Source organism: Schistocerca piceifrons, chromosome 2 (genome assembly GCF_021461385.2).
Source record: "Schistocerca piceifrons isolate TAMUIC-IGC-003096 chromosome 2, iqSchPice1.1, whole genome shotgun sequence".
Classification (NCBI taxonomy): Eukaryota; Metazoa; Arthropoda; class Insecta; order Orthoptera; family Acrididae; genus Schistocerca; species Schistocerca piceifrons.
Window position 1 is genome coordinate 881635861 of NC_060139.1, and position 22759 is coordinate 881658619.

The 22759-nt window shown below is 43.6% G+C and overlaps 1 protein-coding gene across 1 annotated transcript in view; it reads right to left on the minus strand.

Moving 5' to 3' along the window:
- Positions 1 to 22759, minus strand: part of LOC124775499 (Ig-like and fibronectin type-III domain-containing protein 1) — a 1067132-nt gene that overhangs the window by 140678 nt on the left and 903695 nt on the right. The window contains exons 8-9 of the mRNA XM_047250332.1: positions 15962 to 15988; positions 600 to 710 (exon numbers count right to left, since the gene is read on the minus strand). Coding sequence (XP_047106288.1) covers positions 600 to 710; positions 15962 to 15988 — 138 coding nt within the window. The remainder of the gene's footprint in view (positions 1 to 599; positions 711 to 15961; positions 15989 to 22759) is intronic.

Sequence of the window (22759 nt, forward strand, 5' to 3'; positions counted from 1 at the left end):
TCTATATTCCGTAAACCACCATATGGTGTATGGCGAATGGCAGTTTGTGTACAATCGCACGATTTTAAAATTAGATGAACTTAATTTGACGAAAATTTTACGTTGCGTCAATAATGTCATTAGGGAGGTACTGGAAGAAGCTTCGTAAAAATATTTACCGTACCTCGTCGTCCATTTCAAGCGATTTATCGAAACTACACAGCGCTTGAATCAGAAGGAACACAGATGGTAATTTGAATCTGTCCAAGCACACATTCAGAACGGTAGGTGTGGATCTTTTAGGATAGTATGCATTGCCTGGATGAATTTAGATGAATGTAACCTTAAAGGTTCTTAAAGACTCTTGGCGAAGTGGCTAAATGCAGCTAAATCTATAGAAACCCAGTCGGATTGACCATTGTGGACTGCTTTCTGGTCGTTACCAACTTTAACTGTGTTTAAGTGGATGCTATACACACGCTCACACAGAAACAGAGAGAGAGAGAGAGAGAGAGAGAGAGAGAGAGAGAGGGGGTGGGGGGTGGGAGGAGGAATCATTGACGTCGAGTGCTGTTCCGAAAAAATTGCAATTAGAGCCTACCGAGAGGCGTGTTACTTACCGCTAAGCTTGTGGAAGGAGCGAACGATGGGGTTGCTGTTGACTTCACACACGTAGATGCCGGAGTCCGAAGGCATAGCGTTCCGGATCACCAGTACCCAAACGTCGCCACCTGCAATGAGAATAAAGTAGTTGGCATTGATGTGTTCCCAGAGACTGTCAAGCATATTGTTTGTTCGCAGACGCGATCCAAGCGTGCACCACCCACCCACCCACCCACCCACCCACACACACACACACACACACACACACACACACACACACACACACACACACACACACACACACGCGCGCGCGCACAATGGCAGCCTTTAATGTCTTTATAAAGTAATCAGACGAAAGAGGTTTCTGATACCTTAAATCTTCTTCTTAATGCTGTCTCAGAGAAAGCAAGGTATAACTATAGGCCTGTAGACGGTGCCCGATAGCTCTATGATCGGTTGGCCTAGTAACGGAAGAGTGAGGGGAGGTGGTGACAAGCGTATCTTACAAGAACGACAATTATCAGTGAAAGATAACACATGCGTTCCGATCCATCGCCATGGTGTCTGGAGGCAGCGAAATATTGCTGGATTGCTGGACTCAACACAGTGACCGATATAATAAGGAACATACGGAGAAACTAGATACAGTCTGATAGTAGTAGTAGTGGTAGTAGTAGTAGTACTAGTAATAGTAGTGTATGTTTGTGTTTGTGTGTGTGTGTGTGTGTGTGTGTGTGTGTGTGTGTGCGCGCGCGCGTGCGTGTGTATGTGTCCATTCCAGACTACAGTGAAGAAGCGAAGAGAAGTAAAGAACAGTAAAGCTGGACACTAGACAATATGGTATTTAACAGTAACCCTAACATACCAGTAAGTAATCGTAATAGAAATGTTATTACTAATACTGTTCGCGTAATTTTCAGTAGTAGTAGTTGCCGTAGAGAAATAGATAAGGTGATCGTAGTAACAGCGACTTCTATATTAGTTGTATTGTTTATTATTGTAGTAGTAATACACTGAAGCGCCAAAGAAACTGGTGTAGCCATTCGTATTCAAAAATTAATAAGAGATATGTAAACAGGTAGAATACGGCGCTGCGGTCAGCAACGCCTATATAAGACAACAAGTGCCTGAGTTTGAACGTGGTGTTACAGTCGGCGCACGAGCAATGGGACACAGCAACCCAGGTAGTGATGAAGTGTGGATTTTCCCAACGTCCATTTAACTTGAATATCAGGAATCCGGTAAAGCGTCAAATCTCTGACATCGCTGCGGCCGGAAATCGATCTTGGAAGAACTGTACCAATGACGACTGAAGAGAATAGTCCAACGTGACAGAAATGCAACTCTTCCACAAATTGTTGCAGACTTCAATAGCGGTCCATCAACAAGTGTCTGCGTGCGAACCATTCAACGAAACATAACCGATATGGGCTTTCGGAGCCGAAGCCCCACTCGTGTATCCTTGATTGACTACACGACACAAAGCTTCACGCCTCGCCTGGGCTGCCGGCCGCTGTGGCAGAGCGGTTCTAGGCGCTTCTGTCTGGACCCGCGTTGCTGCTACGGTCGCAGGTTCGAATCCTGCCTCGGGCATGGATGTGTGTGTTGTCCTTAGATTAGTTAGGTTTAAGTAGTTCTAGGTCTAGGGGACTGATGACCTCAGATGTTAAGTCCCATAGTGCTTAGAGCCATTTTCGCCTGGGCCCGTCAACACCGACACTGGACTGTTGATGACCGGAAACTTGTTGCGTGGTCGGACGAGACTCGTTTCAAATTGTTGTACCGAGCGGATGGACGTGTACGGATATGGAGACAACCTCATGAATCCATGGGCCCTGCATGTCAGGAAGGGACTGCTGAAGCTGGTGGAGACTCTGTAATTGTGTGGGGCGTGTGCAGTTGGCGTGATATGGGACCCCTCATAAATCTATATACGACTCTGACAGGTGACACGCACATAAGTATCCTGTCTGATCAACTGCGTCCATTCATGTCCATTGAGCATTCCGACAGACTTGGGCAATTCCAGCAGCACAATGCGACACCCCACACTTACAGAATTGTAGCTCCAGCAACACTCTTCTGAGTTTAAACACTTCCGCTGGCCACCAAACTTCCCAGACATGAACGATATAGAGCATATCTGGGACACCTTGCAACGTGCTGTTGAGAAGAGATCTTCACCCCCTCGTACTCTTACGGATTTATGGACAGCCCTGCAGGATTCATGGTGTCAATTCCCTCCAGCACTACTTTAGACTTTAATCGAGTCTATGCCCCGTCGTGTTGCGTCACGTCTGCTAGCTCGCGGAAGCCGTACACGATATTAGGCAGGTGTATCAGTTTCTTTGCGTCTTCAGTGCATATGCTGTTGTAACGGTACTCATAGCAGTAGTTGGAAGGGTTTGAAATAACTAAAACATGTGACTCTTTTGCTGTCACAGGTAAAGCATATCCGAATGAGAGTGGAAAAGATGTCAAGCAAAACATAGAGTGTAGCGTACAAGTAGCTATCTAGATATTAGAGCGCCAGTAGCAGAAAGAAATGAATATAAGGATAAATAGTATTATAGGTACTGTGGACTCAGTTAAGTGTTCGGAACAGAAAAAAAAGAAAAGGAAATAGATTATCACTAAGCCACACATAAACGTTATTCTGTATGTAAATGTCCACTATCATCATCAAGGTAGTGGACTATGATAAATAAATGCATAAATAAATTTGTGAATGTTCCATTTGTAGCACCAACTTCTATTGCATGTCGTCGAAGGAAATTCAAGCCTCTCTCTTTTTCGTTATAGGTTTCAAATTCTGCTCTTTTACTTCATAGCACGTAACTACATAGAGTTCTCAAATACTCGGAGGGTGGTCACAATTCCCCTCTTGCTTGGCATCATAGCATATCATGAGCCTACAATTCGTATACGACACTGTGTACCATATTTCACAAATGTTCCAGGGAGATCACGATGTTATCCCACTGCGAAACTTAACTTTACATTTCTAAGTCTGTATCGACACGAAAATAGACAAGTGACTACCCTATCTGTCAAACACTGCATTTCAGTTTTTTATGGTACCTAAGGAACACAGATCAATTCAGTTTCCACACGAATTTCTTGTTCACTGTAGCTAACAGCACACTATAAGGTACTCAAGGAAAAATAAATCTTTTTCGAGTACCAAATCGAAATCACATTGAACATAAATTGAGAGCGTACGTTAGGAAACATGACTGCTCTCTATTGTTGGAAGCAGTACACATTTCCTGGACATACTTTACATTTCGTGATATCTAAACAATGTTTTCCATCAAAGAGGTGAATATTTTGCTAGTTGCGTAATATTCGTATTTTTTATACATCCGATGAAAATAGTATTTTTTAAACGTAATAACGTTATTCCTTAGTCATGCTTATAAACACCGAGAACATAATACTCGTTATGTTATTGTACAGTTTATTTCAAAAGCCCTAGGAGGCTAGTTTACTTTTCCAGTAAAAATGAAAGAAGAAGGAAAATAGCTGCTTCATAATCTCGGTACATTAAAAAGGCAAGGGAAATAACGACATGGCAAAATACTACTTATCGTTAAAACCTTAATCCCTTAATCCGAAATCTAGTACGTGTATAAATGTATGAACAGTTAAGGGTGTGCACTGTCCATGTTACGTGTGACAGCCTGTATAATCAGAGGCAGATGTACGTGCCGAATACTTCCAGGAGCGGAATGAACAAGTCAGACGGGGTGTCCGATGTTTAGAGAAACTTCCATTGTATACAACAAAACCAAGGTGAAAGAAGTACGTCATCATTATCATGACAGTTATAAACACCGCGAACGCCAGAGCACTGAGTCCGAAATTTTACCCTCTGGATGGAAGACACAACGGGAACATAAATGCGGCGATATGTGCGAGTGCTTCTTTCATTTATTTACTATATATTGCTCGCAGTTACAAATTAAATAAACTATTCAATAGCTGCATTTGCTAAACTCTTAAATTTACAATGACAAAGCCTTCACACATGGTAGCTGACTTCGGGATCGTCTCTTCAGGTTTCTGTTGTGTTTAACCATTTTGTCGCGTACAATCTTCTGCACATCACGATTTCTAGAAACGTTAATACAGCCGACAGTTACTTTTTCTTCATCCTTCTTCCACGTTGTACGATACCAATGAAGTAAATAACTTGCGCCCTCTTACAGTTTCCCATGCCGTATCAAAGGGTCACAGGGCAATGCGTTTCACACTGCTCCAAGATGTGGAGAAGCAATTAACAAGCGGCAAGTAATTAAGTGTATGCGTTAATATCGTGATGCACAAAGGGTCTCGTACGTATCTTCCTCACTGACAAAGGGCTTTGGGACTGGAAACAAAGGAAACGATAACAATGAGATGGTAAACTACATAAAATTTCTGTCAAGAGATGTCCAAGGACTCCGAATTATTCTTCTCCGCGGGACTGGAGACAGGTTGTATTTCCAACACAGCATGCAAATTCCGCAGTGACGATTTCATAGGTATTCTGTTAACGGCTGCATCGTGTTATTTTGCGTTTAGCATTGAACTAAGAAGAGAGTAAAATACACTGATGGAAAAAATGCAACATCAAAAAATAGCTAATGTAGGGTAATGAAATTTCGGGAATACATTTGTCTAGGTAAGATATTTAAGTGATTTACACTGCAAGATCACAGGTTAACGTAATGTACAGGATGGCAGCCAGTCAAGGAATATTTTAGGGAACTAGTTTAAAAAATTTATTTCAAAGGCCCAGTCAAATCTTTACAAGTTTACTCCTAGAGATGTACTCTGCGCCTACGTGACACAAGTTGCTTGCTTTTCAAAACAGAAGCAGTTCTGTCCAGTTAAAGCTGCTGACAATAGACGCCCTGAGACCTCTGCTGAAACTGCTAGCGAATTCACGCCATTGGTTTTAGCCAATAGCGTGCACGGGATACCGATCACGTGTGTGGACGCTGGAGTCTTCTGCGGTGACGTACACAGTTGCTTCTCTCTTTTGTAACCCAGACCTCGGGCAGAACAGACGTCTTTTTGGAAGGCAGAGCCTCTGGCTCTGCTTTTCCCGACCGGCTACCAACGTAAGTTAACATGAACCGCTTCTCTTCCGTTGTCCATTTCATTTAATTGTTCGACCTCCTAGACTGGCCTAAACCTGCTAACTTCCGACCCTAGGCGCGCCCTTTGTACTCCATATATTGAAATATATCCTCTTTATGGTACTTAATTTCCTGTTTTGTCATTTAATGGCAGCCCTGGATGCCCACTATCAAATCCTGACCGCTCGACCTCCTGCACACTGCCACCACGAGGCATATTTAACAACCTTCTTTCCCCTTCCCTGCCATTTTATACATTAACATTGGTGTCAGAAGTTTCTCTCCCCATCCCCAAACCACAAATTCTTTTACAATTGGTGTCAGAAGTGGGATGTAACAATTATATCCCCCCTTCCCGGCACGTACTCTTTTACATTTGGTGTCAGAAGTGGGATGTAACAATTATATCCCCCCTTCCTGGCACGTACTCTTTTACATTTGGTGTCAGAAGTGGGATGTAACAATTATATCCCCCTTCCTGGCACGTACTCTTTTACATTTGGTGTCAGAAGTGGGATGTAACAATTATATCCCCCTTTCCCGGCACGTACTCTTTTAAATTTGGTGTCAGAAGTGGGATGTAACAATTATATCCCCCCTTCCCGGCACGTACTCTTTTAAATTTGGTGTCAGAAGTGGGATGTAACAATTATATCCCCCCTTTCCGACACGGACTCTTTTACAGTAAGCGCGAGATGAGCCATTGCAAATGTGAAATGATGGTACGTTAATAACCGGTGTAATCGGCAGAATGTTGAATTCAAGCATTGTGTTTTACAGGCGCCGGGTGTCAGTTTGTGCAATGGAGTTCCATGCCTGTTGCACTTGCTTGATCACTACAGGACGGTTTAGGCTGTTTGTGGGTGACGCTGGATTTGTCGTCCGATGTCGTCCCATATGTGGTCGTTTGGAGAGAGATCGGTGATCCAACAGACCAGGGCAACATGTCGAAACTCTGTAGAACATGTCGGGTTACAACAGCGGTGTATGAGTAAGTGTTATCCTGTTGGAAAACACCCTCTGGGTTGCTGATGGCTCAAATGGCTCTGAGCACCATGGGACTTAATATCTATGGTCATCAGTCCCCTAGAACTTAGAACTACTTAAACCTAACTAACCTAAGGACATCACACAACACCCAGTCATCACGAGGCAGAGAAAATCCCTGACCCCGCCGGTAATCGAACCCGGGAAGGTTGCTGATCATAAATGGCAACACAACAGTCAGAATCAGCAGACTGACGTACAGATTTGTAGTCAGGGTACGTGGGAAAACCACGAGAGTGCTCCTGCTGTTACACGAAATCGCACCCCAGGTCATATCCCCAGGGGTAAGTCCAGTGTGTCTAATATACGGATAGGTTGGTTTCAGGCCTTGAACTGGCCTCCTTCTAGCTAATAAATGGTCAGAATAGACCCCGAGGCAGACCCAGCTTTCATCAGGAAACACAACAGACCGTCACCCTACACTCCAATGAGCTCTTGCTTGACACCACTGAAGTCGAAAATGACGATGGTTTGGAGTCCTTGGAATCCACGCTGTGCGTCTGGCCCGGTGCCGTCCTTTAAGTAACAGACTGGACAATTGGCCAGAGCCATGTGCCGAACACGACGGTCTTCCTTCTCGGGAGTGCCACGTGGCCATCCGTAGCCTAGTCTTCTTGTTACTGTACATTCCTGTGGCCACCGCTGTCAGCAGTCATGTACAATAACTACATTCCTGCCAAGTCCTTTTACAATATCGCAGAAGGAACATCCAGCTTCTCGTAGCCCTATTATGCGACCTCGTTCAGACTCAGTGAGGTGTTGATAATGGCGTTTTTGTGAACCATAAAGACATTCGTAACTAAAACCAACTCACCACGTCGAATCTCAAAGATAACTAACGCTCACGGACGTGACAGCGTGTATTTGGATCCTCATCGTGGCGCTACTTGCGCCACTCTAATGCGGCTTGTGCGATATTTGAATAGATATCATCTTTCAGCTGCAGAAACACGCTTAGTAACTTTCATTTATCTCGCATAACTCCAGCTTGTGATTTGTTCCATCAGTGTAGAACCTGTCTTCCAGTGGACTATAACTATTAGCAAATTACATGTGTATAGTTTATCGGGATTCATCCTTTCGAATTTAAGTTCCAATCAAGGATCACCCATGGTTTTGCGCTACGGTCACACAGCGGCCATCATAATTTATTCTTTCTTTATATCTATATCGTTGTAAGTCAGTCGGAACTTTTAACACAACGTATAGCTGTTATCAGTTATTAACAAATATTAATAATCTAAAGGCACAGCTCTTTGCAGTGGGGCGACGGGCGAAGAGAATAGTGTGGTGTGCGTACTGTAAGACCTTCGGTACACACACCATCAGATTATTTCACTTGTCGCTCTAACGAAGTAGGCGAGTGTCAGCAATATGTCTCGTGGTCTTATCGTGGCTTGTTTATCTTCTGCCGTTAGGTCAGACGATAGAAATGCCACTTGCACGCTTAGAGTAGCAGATTGACGGTGACCAACTTTAAACAGAACTTGATTAATTTTCACACACATTTATTAAAATAATAACAAGCATAAAAGTTACTTAACTTGGTTCTGGATGCTATTTACAATTGACAATCTGAAGTTCCTTTCGTGTTGGTACGTTACTCTTATTCTCACATATATCTCTGATACCTGACAAAAGTGTCTATGCATTTATCTTCATGGCTATGTACAGGAATATGGCAATCTTATTAGGCATAGACTGAAACTTGACTATAGACTGGTACAGACAAAGGTAGAACTCGTACAGACTGGTACAGACTAATGCAGACTGGTACAGACTGATGCAGACTGGTACAGACTGGGGCAGACAAATGCAGACTGACTAATCGGAGGTCTGTACATTCGTTATGATACCTCGCGCGTTCATGTATCACAGCGCGAGTGTGATACGCAAGGAGAAAAGGTTCTACTTTAGCAGCAATCTCATTGGCTTCGTCACATATTAATACGCGGATCGGCGGAAGCAGAATTTGGTCCGCCTCAATGGCAGCGCTATCTCGTAGTGTGGAGACGGACGAGCGCTTCGCCTGCGCTGTTGTGCTTAGCGGGGCGCGCACTATTGGGAAAGTTGTGTACGCGCTGACTACGCGGAACTATGTACACAACAAATAGTAAATATAAGAGGAGAAGACTGGAACAGATTTCCCATCGACGTCAGCACATCACCTTCTTGTAGAAGTATGCGACAAACTGGTGTTAAGCGGTCCGTGATAAAAATAAAAAACAATTACTGCAATTTTCGTTTTATTTTCTTTAGGCATGATGAATTTCAGTAACCGTCATCTTCATTTACCATAGAAGGAGCACTTGCTTAAGTCCAACAGCTCGAAACTGGAGATTTACAACGTTACCTTATACGCATGAGCTGTACGGAGACGGAGCAGCCACACCGCGTCACTAAATTGAACCGCTGGCCTACAGGGCTGAATTGTGAGCGCGGCCCGCTCCGGACAGAGGGAAAGTGGTGGCTATCCCAGTCAGATACCCGCCGCAGCTGGCCTGGACGCAATATCCACTGCGCCCTGTCCAGCTGGCAATATTGCCTCTGCGACCACGACTCTGCTAAAAGTCCCAGCTGTTGAGCAGTCATCGGTGAATACCATGTCTGCTCTAGCGTATGCAGCGAAAGGGAAACGTATACAGGGGGGATAGCTGCCAGGATTTCAGTAATAACGGCAGCTGCAAACGAGAATTTCTCGAACTCTCATAAAGAGTTTTGTTGCGGTAAGCAGCGCGCGTTTTTAAGAGCTTCATGTGAGACGGAGTGCATAAGGAAGCAAAGGAAACTGGGTTTAACGTCCCGTCGATACTGAGGTCATTAGAGACGGAGCACAAGCTCGGATTGTGTCAAGGATTGGGGAAGAAGTCGGCTGTGTCCTTTCAAAGGAACCATCCTGGCATCTGCCTGGAGCTATTTAGAGAAATCACGGGAAACCATAATCTGGATGGCCGAACCGTCATCCTCCCGATTGCGAGTCCTGTGTGTTACCCAGTGCGACAGCGGAGTGCGTCAGCACAGTATTACAAGGGGCGTTCAACAAGTAATGAAACACTCTTTTTCTGAAAGCAGGTTAGCTTTATTTAGGATTCCAGTACACGATATTATTCCCCATTCTTTTGGCTACAAAATCCGATTTTTCAACATAATCTCCTTTCAAAGCGACGGCCTTATGCCACCTTACTGAGAGGGCCTCTGTGTTCACATGGTACCACACTACTGGTCGACTTTGCAGCCAACTTCTTGCTGCATCAGTAACCTCCCCATCATCCACGTACAGCTCCTCTCGACAAAGAAACTGTCACAGCAGCCTCGTAACGCGCACGCAGTTTTACACCCTGCGCGTACTCCTGTTTGACTACCGCCGTTGCTGGACGATGTGTCAGCACTACCAACATAGACGTCTAGTTGTACTGCGAGGTGTTGGTGATCCGTCGATCACCTCGAATAAGGGTGCCTGCACGTTCCAATACTGCAGCCGTCACGGGTCTGTGCGGCCAGTCGGCGTGCGGGAGATCGGATGGGTTTGAGGTATCTTGTTACTATGATAGTCGCCCAACGACTCACCGTGCTTTTGTTCACTGCCACGTCTTCGTAGGCATACTGCAAGCGTCCAAAAATATCTGCGAGGCTCTGGTTTTCCACCAAAAGAAACTCAACGACCACTCTCTGCTTGGAACGCACTTCCGTTACATGTCGTTTTAGACGTAGCTCAGTGTGTGGAACGATCTGCCGGTATTTACCGTTGCCCAGGGGACGCCCGACTGTACATGTACAGTCATCTGGGAGGCTCCTTCCGTTACAGACACCATTTTGAAGACCACATACAGGGTGTTACGAAAAGGTACGGCCAAACTTTCAGGAAAAATTCCTCACACACAAAGAAAGAAAACATATGTTATGTGGACATGTGTCCGGAAACGTTTATTTTCCATGTTAGAACTCATTTTATTACTTCTCTTCAAATCACATTAATCATGGAATGGAAACACACAGCAACAGAACGTACCAGCGTGACTTCAAACATTTTGTTACAGGAAATGTTCAAAATGTCCTCCGTTAGCGAGGATACATGCATCCACCCTCCGTCGCATGGAATCCCTGATGCGCTGATGCAGCCCTGGAGAGTGGCGTATTGTATCACAGCCGTCCACAATACGAGCACGAAGAGTCTCTACATTTGGTACCGGGATTGCGTGGAGAAGAGCTTTCAAATGCCCCCATAAATGAAAGTCAAGAGGGTTGAGGGCAGGAGAGCGTGGACACTACGGAATTGGTCCGCCTCTACCAATCCATCGGTCACCGAATCTGTTGTTGAGAAGCGTACGAACACTTCGACTGAAATGTGCAGGAGCTCCATCGTGCATGAACCACATGTTGTGTCGTACTTGTAAAGGCACATGTTCTAACAGCACAGGTAGAGTATCCCCTATGAAATCATGATAACGTGCTCCATTGAGCGTAGGTGGAAGAACATACTGACGAAACTAAAATGAGCTCTAACATGGAAATTAAGCGTTTCCGGACACATGTCCACATAACATGTTTTCTTTATTTGTGTGTGAGGAATGTTTCCTGAAAGTTTGGCCGCACCTTTTTGTAACACCCTGTATAGCACATCCACTACCGGAATCAATAGTGGCTGAAGCGGGAATATTTCACGATGTTCCACTACAAATTCAGCATTTTTTCAACCGAAATTAGCCGAGAAAAAATGTGTACCATTACTTACTGAACGCCCCTCGTACAAGCCATGTGCTGAACGCACGGTACTAAAAAAATATTCCATTTCTTATTTCGCAATTCTCACATTCACGACTATGCTTATCGTTCGCAAGTTGTCGTCTGTCGCTGAACGAATTCGTGCATCGTGATGAGCGTATAGTATACGTTACGGATACTACTCGGTAATCGCTGCCGTGCGCTATATTATGCGACCCAAAGTTCCTTAGTACTCCAATACACGGGCTATGTTGTTATGTAATACTTCCAAGTTCAAGCACAATAAGCCAACATCAGATATGTTCTCCGTGAGAATGAGATGTCGTAGGACCCAAGGCTTGCATGTAGGGGGCTCAATGTTTGGCAGATTTCACAGAAGCCACTTGCCCACTTTTAACGCCGATAATGTAAGAAGGAAACGTCAGAAAGTACTAAACCCCAGTATCGGTCTGGCGGACGTTACCGATTAACTAACAGGGGCGACCTAGTTTTAAAACGTGCTCTAAGAACTAATCATTGGACGTTCTTGTCATCTATTGGAGATGACACCAGATTTAGTAATATTTTGCAGCATATAGTTTGCTCCAACATACGAAAAAACTCTATGAAAACTAACTAGTCACACAAACCGAGCACGGATTCGGAAAATATCGCCATTGTCAAATACAATGGTCTCCTCATTCGCGAGTAGTAATGATTGCTATCGATAGGGGACCTCAAGTTGATTTCATATTTCTAGATTACCAGATGGCTTTTGGACACCGTTCATCACAAGCGGCTTCCAATCGGATTACATGCCTTTGGAGAAATGTCTCAACTATGTGACTGGATTTGTGATTTCCTGTCAGTTCGTACTAATTGAAAGGAACTCTTCTAGTGAAACAGAAATTATGTCTCTGATTCCTCAAGGAACCGTTATAGGCCCTTTACTCTTCTTAATCTGTATAAACGATTTAGGAGACAATCTGAGCAGCCCTCTTACACTGTTTGCAGATAATCCTAACGTTTACGGTCTAGTAAAGTCATCAGCAGATCAAAACGAGCTGAAAAGTGATACAGATAAGATAGCTGCATAGTGCGAAAAGTGGCAATGGAACCTAAACAATAAAAAGTGTGAAATTCATTCAACTTCAGGTACACGATAAATCTCACGGACTTAAAGGTTCTCGATACATAGAGACTGAATTTACGAAAAACTATCACGTGGGAAATGTTGGGGGACAGTTGATCCAAGGACTGCGTTTTATTTGCAGAACACTTAGGAGGTGCAACAGGTTTACTAAAGAGAATGTGTACACCACGGTTGTCCGACCTTCGACCTTTTCTGGAGTACTGCTGCGCGGATGGCCAGTTTCTTTGGCAGCTGTACTCGTTTTCAGATCTCTTTGTCCCATGAGACATGGCGGCAATAACACACCATGAGGTGATGTACTTTATGAAAGATATTTCCTCTTAGTCCGTTGAAGTAGGTTGTAACTATTTGTAAAAACACAGAATAATAATTTTTTCCTTTTATTCTATGTATTTCTTGCTGTTTCACTATTACAATAAGTCTGTTTTATTTTCCTTGATATTAGATTACGTATGTCTGTTTTATTTTCCTTGACATTAGATGACGTACGCTGTGAATGAGAAAGTCGTCATTACTAAACGATTAAAAAAATGATAAAAATGTTATTATTTCTTCTTGACTGTTATGTATCTATAAAGATGTCAAGTGAAATAACGTTCACAAGAATTCAAGTTACACACTTTTTGTAGCAGACTCATTTGAAGGTGAAAGTGGTTGTTTGCATGAATCCAAAATTCATTCTGTTCCTGATATCACATTCTTACACTTTTGAACACTTGGACCGTGAAGCACGACAGGAACAGGCTAATTTCAGCCTCACTTCTTGTTACCGCAGGCATAAATTGCTACGTAGGCAGGTTCTGAAAGGACTGAAAACAGTAAAACATTCTTTTTGTAGATGTTAAATTGGGTAATCGTAGCGGAAATCGTGAGAATAAGTGTTGTGATGAAGGTTACAGTATTTACTCCTTTCTTTTGTTACCGTCCATTGTACCTCGAATGCGAGATCATGACCCTGTTCGACAAGAATGAGTTGTAGAGGGGGGAGGGGTTGAGGGGGTAAATAATCTGACTTTGAACTTGTTGCAGGCTTATGGGTTTGAGCGATTCAACAAAAAAAGGAAGGAAAAAATAGAAAGATCGATCCTTGTGTTGCAACAAACTTCTTTCCTACGATTTTGCAACGCTGTTTCCACTAGGCAAGTATTAGTTGTCAAGTAAGAATATGTTGCAAAAGGAGCTATGTTTCGTACTTCCCAATGTTCAAACGGTTTACGTACGCCCACATGCAGTTTGTTTCAACCATTCATTTTCGATACATCGCCTTCTTGACATACCGACAAGGCGTGGCATTTCCCTCTGAAAAATGTGTATTCATTAAGATGTCTCAGTGACACTAGTTGTTCCAATTACAAGTAAATATCATAGACACATAAAAACACACGAACACACACACATAAATGCACAACTCGTTACGAGCGCACAAGTGTTATCGAACGCATGGCTTAACCAGTGCTGGGGAAAGTGAACATGCGTTACACCTATTACCATTTGATGGACATAAATATGTTTGAAATACAAATGTTAGTAAAAGCTTTTCCTAGATATAAGAGCTGTTGATATCGTGCAAATCGGACAGACTGAGTGGATTAATTCATGTGACAGAGATATTGCATATGAAGTGGAAATTTACCTACTTGGACAAGATGTTAATCACTGAAAACGTTTTAAAATTATCTGTACGGTTTTCGGAAATAATATTAAATTGTTAAGTGTTTCACATTTATTTATTCGTTATTACAGAAAAGTGAGATCTTACATTCGACTACATTCAGGAACTGCAACTAAAATATGCTATGGGAAATCATTGTGAATTAATTATGATTTTCGAGTACGAGTTGGGCAATCTACTCTCTAGTTTATTAAGAATAACGTAGTTTACATTATTTAATCAAATGATCTTTCGGTCAGAATTACTAGAATGCGACTTCCAGTCATACAAACTTTAGATTTGCCGTTCAACTGAAAAGTATATTTCAAGTACTACCTACGAAAAATCTTTAAAAAACCTAAAAGACTAAATGCACATTAAAGAAGAAGTATATTCAGATTGAGAACTAAGGAGGTGAAATGGAAATATCTCAATGAGCCATTACTTTTATGCCACGTCGAATATTTGTACTACAATACATCTACGTGAAACTGAAACTACTTAAAGCCGACAAATAAATAGGGATATTTCAGTTAATCGTTGCTACTGCGCCACGCTGTATCTCTGCGCAAAAATACAGTTGCTAATTACTTTGCTTACTTTAAACGTCAAAACTACTTAAAACTAGTCAATAAAAACTTAGCAATTTGTCTGTTATGTGAAACACTGAACTGAACGTTCACTTTCTAAGAGATCAAACGAGAAGAATTTTCGGTATCTAATTCAGTGAGAGATTTGATTTCGTACGTTCTGACAGGTCCCAGAAATAACTGGAAAACCATAATTCCTCTGCTGTATGTGCCTAACTGTTGCCTGTGTCAGCCGTCAACATGGTGAAGATCATTTACAACACTGGGTGAAATGTTGCACTATTCCACAGCATGTAGCGAACATTCTGGAAAATCATCTTGTGTTCGCTTGTGGTTCTAATTACTGTGAGAGTACGATTGATGTACTAACGTTAGCTGAAAGCCTTCAAAAGTGAACGAGTGACGTGAGCAGAAAACTACACACGTCATATTTTAATTCGTTGTAGTGCCTAAATATATTTTATTTTGATGATACTTTGTGCACTCGGTCAACATGGAAACGTACCGACCACCTTTCTATAAATAGGTTCTTTTAAAAAAATTATTGACTTTTTATTTTTCAATCGACTCCAAGGGAGCTCATATATAGAAGCAGACTATTTTTGGCACTTATTGGTTGCTGGTAAATTAATCAGACGAACATTCCTCAAAGAAATTACTACTCTCAATACGCAGCGAAAATAAATAGTGAGGTACTGATATGCCACAATTATATTTCTTCATTTTTCTAAAAAATTCTATATAATGCTTTCTTAAAATGTGATTACTTATTCTCCATTTTAATTTACCATATGCACCATTAACATATCAATGAGTTTACTGAACAGCAGTTAGTTGTAATTTAAAATACGATACTTCCAAGTTAGCACACTCAGTTTTCTTCAGCCCTGTCATCCCAGCTAGTATATTGTGCGAGGTTAATAAAAAAAAAATGTATTTACATATTCCTTAAATCTGTCCCGCGGCACGAAAGCCCCAACCGTCACCATTACAGAGCCATCACCACGCGTGTGAGATAGTGCTTTGTAGGAAATGTTAACGAGGGCTTATGGCGTGCATAGGGTTCGTTAGACGTGCAGAGAGCCCAAATCACGTGAGCGTTTGCACTTGCCTGATATGGACAGCTCCTCTGGCGCCACTGTGGGAGCAGAAACAAAACAGATTAATAACACCCAGCCTCTCACTTCACAAGCACAATGCGCTTTGTCGGCAACTGCAAAGCGCATCGACAGCACACAGTACAGGAAACAGGAGTCACAGGGTTAGCAACAAACAGACGGTATCTGCACGATTTTGTAGAGGCTCTACACTCACTTATGTTGTAGTCATTCAACATGAATTAACAATTACAACAAGAAAGATCCATGCACCTTAATTCATGTTACCAACCCTCTCTTCCTGTTCCAGCTAACAAAATAAAGTGAACTTAGCCAAACACAGAGTACAAACAAATGAAAATTACAAATGTATCAAGGAATATATTAATAAGATATCGATCAACTTTGCATTCATTGGGATGATTTTATGTTTCGACAGAGCACATAAAATGACAAAAATCATAACTGCACTTATTGTAAGAAATCTTTGTGTTATACATTTTAATGGTTCAGCACTGTAGGTGGAATCCCTCGAATCGATCAAATAATATGGCAAGATTTTAACGTGCCACTGGTGATCATTAATAACTAGTAGGACACATGATCAAATTTTAAAGCCTTTTATGGAATTAGCGTATGTATATGCGTTTATTACGAAGTAATAAGACTGCAAGTTTTGTACGACACTTTAAACAGATCCCTGGTCTTACAGATACTTTTATCTACGTAGCACGACATGGTATACGATAGATTGTTGGTCAGCTTCATGTAGGAACGAAATACGAAAGATTAAGCCATTTCTCAGGAGAGGAGCGTAGCTTGAAATGAACCAACATTTGCATAAGTCAAACTTTATTGAACCGAAACTCCGAGACTGATCTTAGCCTTTTTTGGATAGCGATCAACTAATTTGACTATTGGAGCACGACTCTAGGTTTAATGAGAAACTTCAGTCTACCAATTCTTCTCTCCATTTATTTACTATCTTCACAGCCGTGCTCCTAATTTCGAATTGGCTACCACCCACGGTAGAAAGGATATTACAGAGAACAGACTTGAAGTTTATACGAAGAATGGCCTTCCCAAAGTCTATGTACTGAGTATCTTGGCCGGCCGGGATGGGCGAGCGGTTCTAGGCGCTATAGTCTGGAACCGCGCGACTGCTACGGTCGCAGGCTCGAATCCTGCCTCGGGCATGGATGTGTGTGATATCCTTAGGTTAGTTAGGTTTAAGTAGTTCTAAGGTCTAGGGAACTCATGACCTCAAAAGTTAAGTCCCATAGTGCTCAGAGCCATTTGAACCATTTGAACTATCTTGCTCTATAGCGGAATGTTTACTGAAATTAAACTTCACGGTTCATATGAGCCGTGAGACAGTCGAGCATTAATTGAACTACCTGAATAGGCGCTGAGGCTTGAATCTATCAGCGTGATAAGTTTCATTCTGTAACCGATATCTAGGCTGTAATGGTGTCCCGCCTCAACGTCGAGAACAGTTGAGCAGTCCACCGCTGCAGCCGAAGAAGTCCGGACTGTGACAGTTGTTCAATCAGTGTGGTGGGCGTATCCATTTTCTCTACGGCGATGAAAGACGGTATACTGAGAACCGGTGTTTTTACTCTGTTTTTGCCCTTACTTGAAACCTGTACGTCATCGTGTGTATCGTATTTACACGTGCAAGGTCGAAATCTTTCTTATGCTTCGTTTGAGGTAGTCGTTACTGTAATAAACTGCTAATAGTTAGGAGACTATAACGTACCGTGCGAGCAGCAATCTAGATAGGTTAATAAAAAGGTAATGTTCGTTTGTATAAAATAGCAGAGTTCTTCACCAATTGTTTTGAAATTTTGCCACAACGTTGCATTACAGTACGTGCGCATTTTATATGCCTATTTTTAAGTATATGTAAGATACACATAAATACATCTCCACTACATGCTGAATAGCAATCTATCATTTTCATAATATATCGTTACTCCAGCCTGCATTTTCCGTTGTTTGATATAAATACATATGTAATAGAAGAAAGGGAAACGTTATTACCAAAAATCTCGAAACTTTCGAACGATTTATTGTAAATTTTTACACAATACGCTAATGAATATTCAGACAAAGCTATAATTTTAATGTATATAGTATGTAAATACACTACTGGCCATTAAAATTGCTACACCAAGAAGAAATGCAGATGATAAACGGATATAATATACTAGAACTGACATGTGATTACATTTTCACGCAATTTGGGTGCATAGATCCTGAGAAATCATTACCCAGAACAATCACCGCGGGCCGTAATAACGACCTTGATACGGCTGGGCATTGAGTCAAACAGAGCTTGGATGGCGTGTACAGGTACAGCTGCCCATGCAGCTTCAACACGATACCACAGTTCATCAAGAGTAGTGACTGGCGTATTGTGACGAGCCAGTTGCTCGGCCACCAGTCGAACATTTTCTGTATCTAGAAAGGCCCGTACAGGACCTGCAACATGTGGTCGTGCGTTATCCTGCTGAAATGTAGGGTTTCGCAGGGATCGAATGAAGGGTAGAGCCACGGGTCGTAACACATCTGAAATGTAACATCCACTGTTCAAAGTGCCGTCAATGCGAACAAGAGGTGACCGAGACGTGTAACCAATGGCACCCGCCGGCCGAAGTGGCCGTGCGCTTAAAGGCGCTGCAGTCTGGAACCGCAAGACCGCTACGGTCGCAGGTTCGAATCCTGCCTCGGGCATGGATGTGTGTGATGTCCTTAGGTTAGTTAGGTTTAACTAGTTCTAAGTTCTAGGGGACTAATGACCTCAGCAGTTGAGTCCCATAGTGCTCAGAGCCATTTGGACCATTTTGAGCCAATGGCACCCCATACCATCACGCTGGGTATGGCGATGACGAATACACGCTTCCAATGTGCATTCACCACGTTTGCCATTCGCTGATGACAGCTGTGATCTGGAAAAACAATACCTAACATCACTTAAATGTATACTTGAGGTGCCTCTGCAAATGAGGCTGCCAGTCACGAAATCGATCATATGTCAAAGAGACTGTAAAACCATCCTTGCAGCCTGAGATAATTTTATAAATAGCTGTTCGCAGACTCGCGATGCTGTTGGCCAGCCTGGTTACACGGAAAGCAAAGAGAAAGCACGCGTTTCCAACATGTACTGGAATTGGATATACTTCTTAATCTCCTTCTCCCCCCCGCTGTGCATCTCCTCCTCCTCCTCGTCCTCCACCCCCCTCTCTGAATCCATAACGTCCTCCCCCTATTTATGTCCATCTTCTCCTCCCACTCACTCTCTCCATCTCCTCCTGCCACCTCTCTCTGTCCATCTCCTCTTTTTTGCTTTCCATTTCCTCCTACCCCTCTTTCCGTCTTATCACCACCCCCCGCCCCCCCCCTCCACTCTCTGACACTGAGCCTTGTTTATTGTCAGTACAGATGCAGGCTCTGTAGTAGTACTCTAATCATAAGCCATAGGTACAGTATTTCTGTTTGCTAACAACATGTCGCTATTATATACACTACTGGCCATTAAAATTGCTACACCACGAAGATGACGTGCTACAGACGTGAAATTTAACCGACGGGAAGAAGATGCTGTGATATGCAAATCATAAGCTTTTCAGAACATTCACACAAGGTTGGCGCCGGTGACGACACCTGTAACGTGCTGACATGAGGAAAGTTTCCAACCGATTTCTCATACACAAACAGCAGTTGACCGGCGTTGCCTGATGAAACGTTGTTGTGATGCCGCGTGTAAGGAGGAGAAATGCGTATCATCACGTTTCCGACTTTGATAAAGGTCGGATTGTAGCCTATGGCGATTGCGGTTTATCGTATCGCGACACTGCTGCTCGCGTTGGTCGAGACCCAATGACTGTTAGCAGAATATGGAATCGGTGGGTTCAGGAGGGTAATACGGAACGCCGTGTTGAATCCCAACGGCCTTGTATCACTAGCAGTCGAGATGACAGGCATCTTATCCGCATGGCTGTAACGGATCGTGCAGCCACGTCTCGATCCCTGAGTCAAAAGATGGGGACGTTTGCAAGACAACAACCATCTAACAACAATCTGCACGAACAGTTCGACGACGTTTGCAGCAGCATGGACTATCAGCTCGGAGACCATGGCTTGGTTATCCTTGACGCTGCATCACAGACAGGAGCGCCTGCGATTGTGTACTCAACGACGAACCTGGGTGCACGAATGGCAAAACGTCATTTTTTCGGATGAATCCAAGTTCTGTTTACCGCATTATGATGGTCGCATCCGTGTTTGGCGACATCGCGGTGAACGAACATTGGAAGCGTGTATTTGTCATCGCCATACTGGCGTATCTCCCAGCGTGATGGTATGGGGTGCCGTTGGTTACACGTCTCGGTCACCTCTTGTTCGCACTGACGGCACTTTGAACAGTGGACGTTACATTTCAGATGTGTTACGACCCCTGGCTCTACGCTTCATTCAATCCCTGCGAAACCCTACATTTCAGCAGGATAATGCGTGCATGTTAGGGTTTCGCATGTTGCAGGTCCTGTACGGGCCTTTCTGGACACAGAAAATGTTCGACTGCTGTCGTGGCCAGCACATTCTCCAGATCTCTCACCAATTGAAAGCGTCTGGTCAATGATGGCCGAGCAACTGGCTCGTCACAATACGCCAGTCACTACTCTTGATGAACTGTGGTATCGTGTTGAAGCTGGATGCGCAACTGTACCTGTACACGCCATCCAAGCTTTGTTTGACTCAATGCACAGGCGCATCAAGGCCGTTATTACAGCCAGAGGTGGTTGTTCTGGGCACTGATTTCTCACGATCTATGCTCCCAAATTGCGTAAAAATGTAATCACATGTCAGTTCTAGTATAATATAATTAATACCCGTTTATCATCAGCATTTCTTCATAGTGTAGCAATTTTAATGGCCAGTAGTGTACATGTACAACGCCCGAAGACGGTGAATCAGTTTTCCGAAACCGGAAATGTGTAGTAACGGACTCTGTGGCTGAAGCGAATTTTATTTGTTGTAAATAGCCGGTTATGTTCTACTTGTCCTACTCCGAGACAGGAACTAACGCATATGGAGAAAGGGAAGCGCAAATAGAAGCTCTGAGCAGTGTGGTAAGTCGTGCTCGCATGGCATACTTGGTGGGGGGCTGTGTATGAGAAAACGCAGGTCTCTGATAGTGGTCCAGGTGGGCATAACGTTGAAAGCTGGAACTACGGCTCAGAGGGAATAGTGTATTAATCGTTTGGAAAGAATGAGCACGTTAAAGAAAAAATAACAAGAACATGGTAAACAAATACATGTTTCACTGTGTCGCTCGGAACATTGTGAGGCAGGCTTGTGGCGACACTGCAGCCAGTGTGCAGCGAGTGAGGTTTAACTTTAGCACTGCAGCTGCTTTCGATCGCCGCGACGCTGCTAAACTTGTGAACTCGCAACAGGGCCGCGACGCGCTGCCAGATGGCTGGCGGGCATCTATCGGAGAACTGTCACCCCGCCCACAGCCCACAGCCGACAGCCGACAGAAGTAGGTCGCGCCGCGCCGAGGTCTCCCCAGGTGCTGCGTCGGGCTGCGATAGTGGGCGCCACTTCCGTGTCCCCCGTACTGTGGGCTGCAGGATCCGTTCCTCATCGATACCAGTTGCGTCTAATGAGTTCTACGAAACATATGTAGAGGAGGGATGGTAAATACAGTGTTATCCATGAGTATGTCTGGAGTTTCGTAAGACGACCGCGCGAAAAGAAAATACATACAGAAAAACGACACATATCAGTGGTTTGAGCATCTCTATAAATCTCACAAAGTACACTACTGGCCATTAAAATTGCCACACCAAGAATAAATGCAGATGGTTTATCATCGGCTATTCATTGGACAAATATATTTTACTAGAACTGACATGTGATTACATTTTTACGCAATTTGGGTGCATAGATCCTGCGAAATCAGTACCCAGAACAACCCCTCTGACCGTAATAACAGCCGTGATACGCCTGCGCATTCAGTCAAACAGAGCTTGGATTGCGTGTACAGGTACAGTTGCCCATGCAGCTTCAACGGGATACCACATTTCATCTAGAGTAGTGACTGGCGTATTGTTACGAGCCAGTTGCTCGGCCACCATTGACCAGACGTTTCCAATTGGTGAGAGATCTGGGGAATGTGCTGGCCAGGGCAGCAGTCGAACATTTTCTGTGTCCAGAAAGGCCCGTACAGGACCTGCAACATGCGGTCGTGCATTATCTTGCTGAAATGTAGGGTTTCGCAGGGATCGTATGAAGGGTAGAGCCACGGGTCGTAACACATCTGAAATGTAACGTCCACTGTTACAAGTGCCGTCATTGCGAACAAGAGGTGACCAAGACGTGTAAACAATCGCACCCCATAACATCACGCCGGGTATGGCGATGACGAATACACGCTTCCAATGTGCGTTCACCGCGATGTCGCCAAACACGGATGCGACCATCATGATGCTGTAAACAGCACCTGGATTCATCCCAAAAAATGACGTTTTGCCATTCGTGCACCCAGGTTCGTCGTTGAGTACACCATCGCAGGCGCTCCTGTCTGTGATGCAGCATCAAGGGTAACCGCAGCCATGGTCTCCGAGCTGATAGTCCATGCTGCTGGAAACGTCGTCGAACTATTCCAGCAGATGGTTGTTGTCTTGCAAACGTCCCTATCTGTTGACTCAGGGATCGAGACGTGGCTGCACGATCCGTTACAGCCATGCGGATAAGCTGCCTGTCATCTCGACTGCTAGTGATACGAGGCAATTGGGATCCAGCAC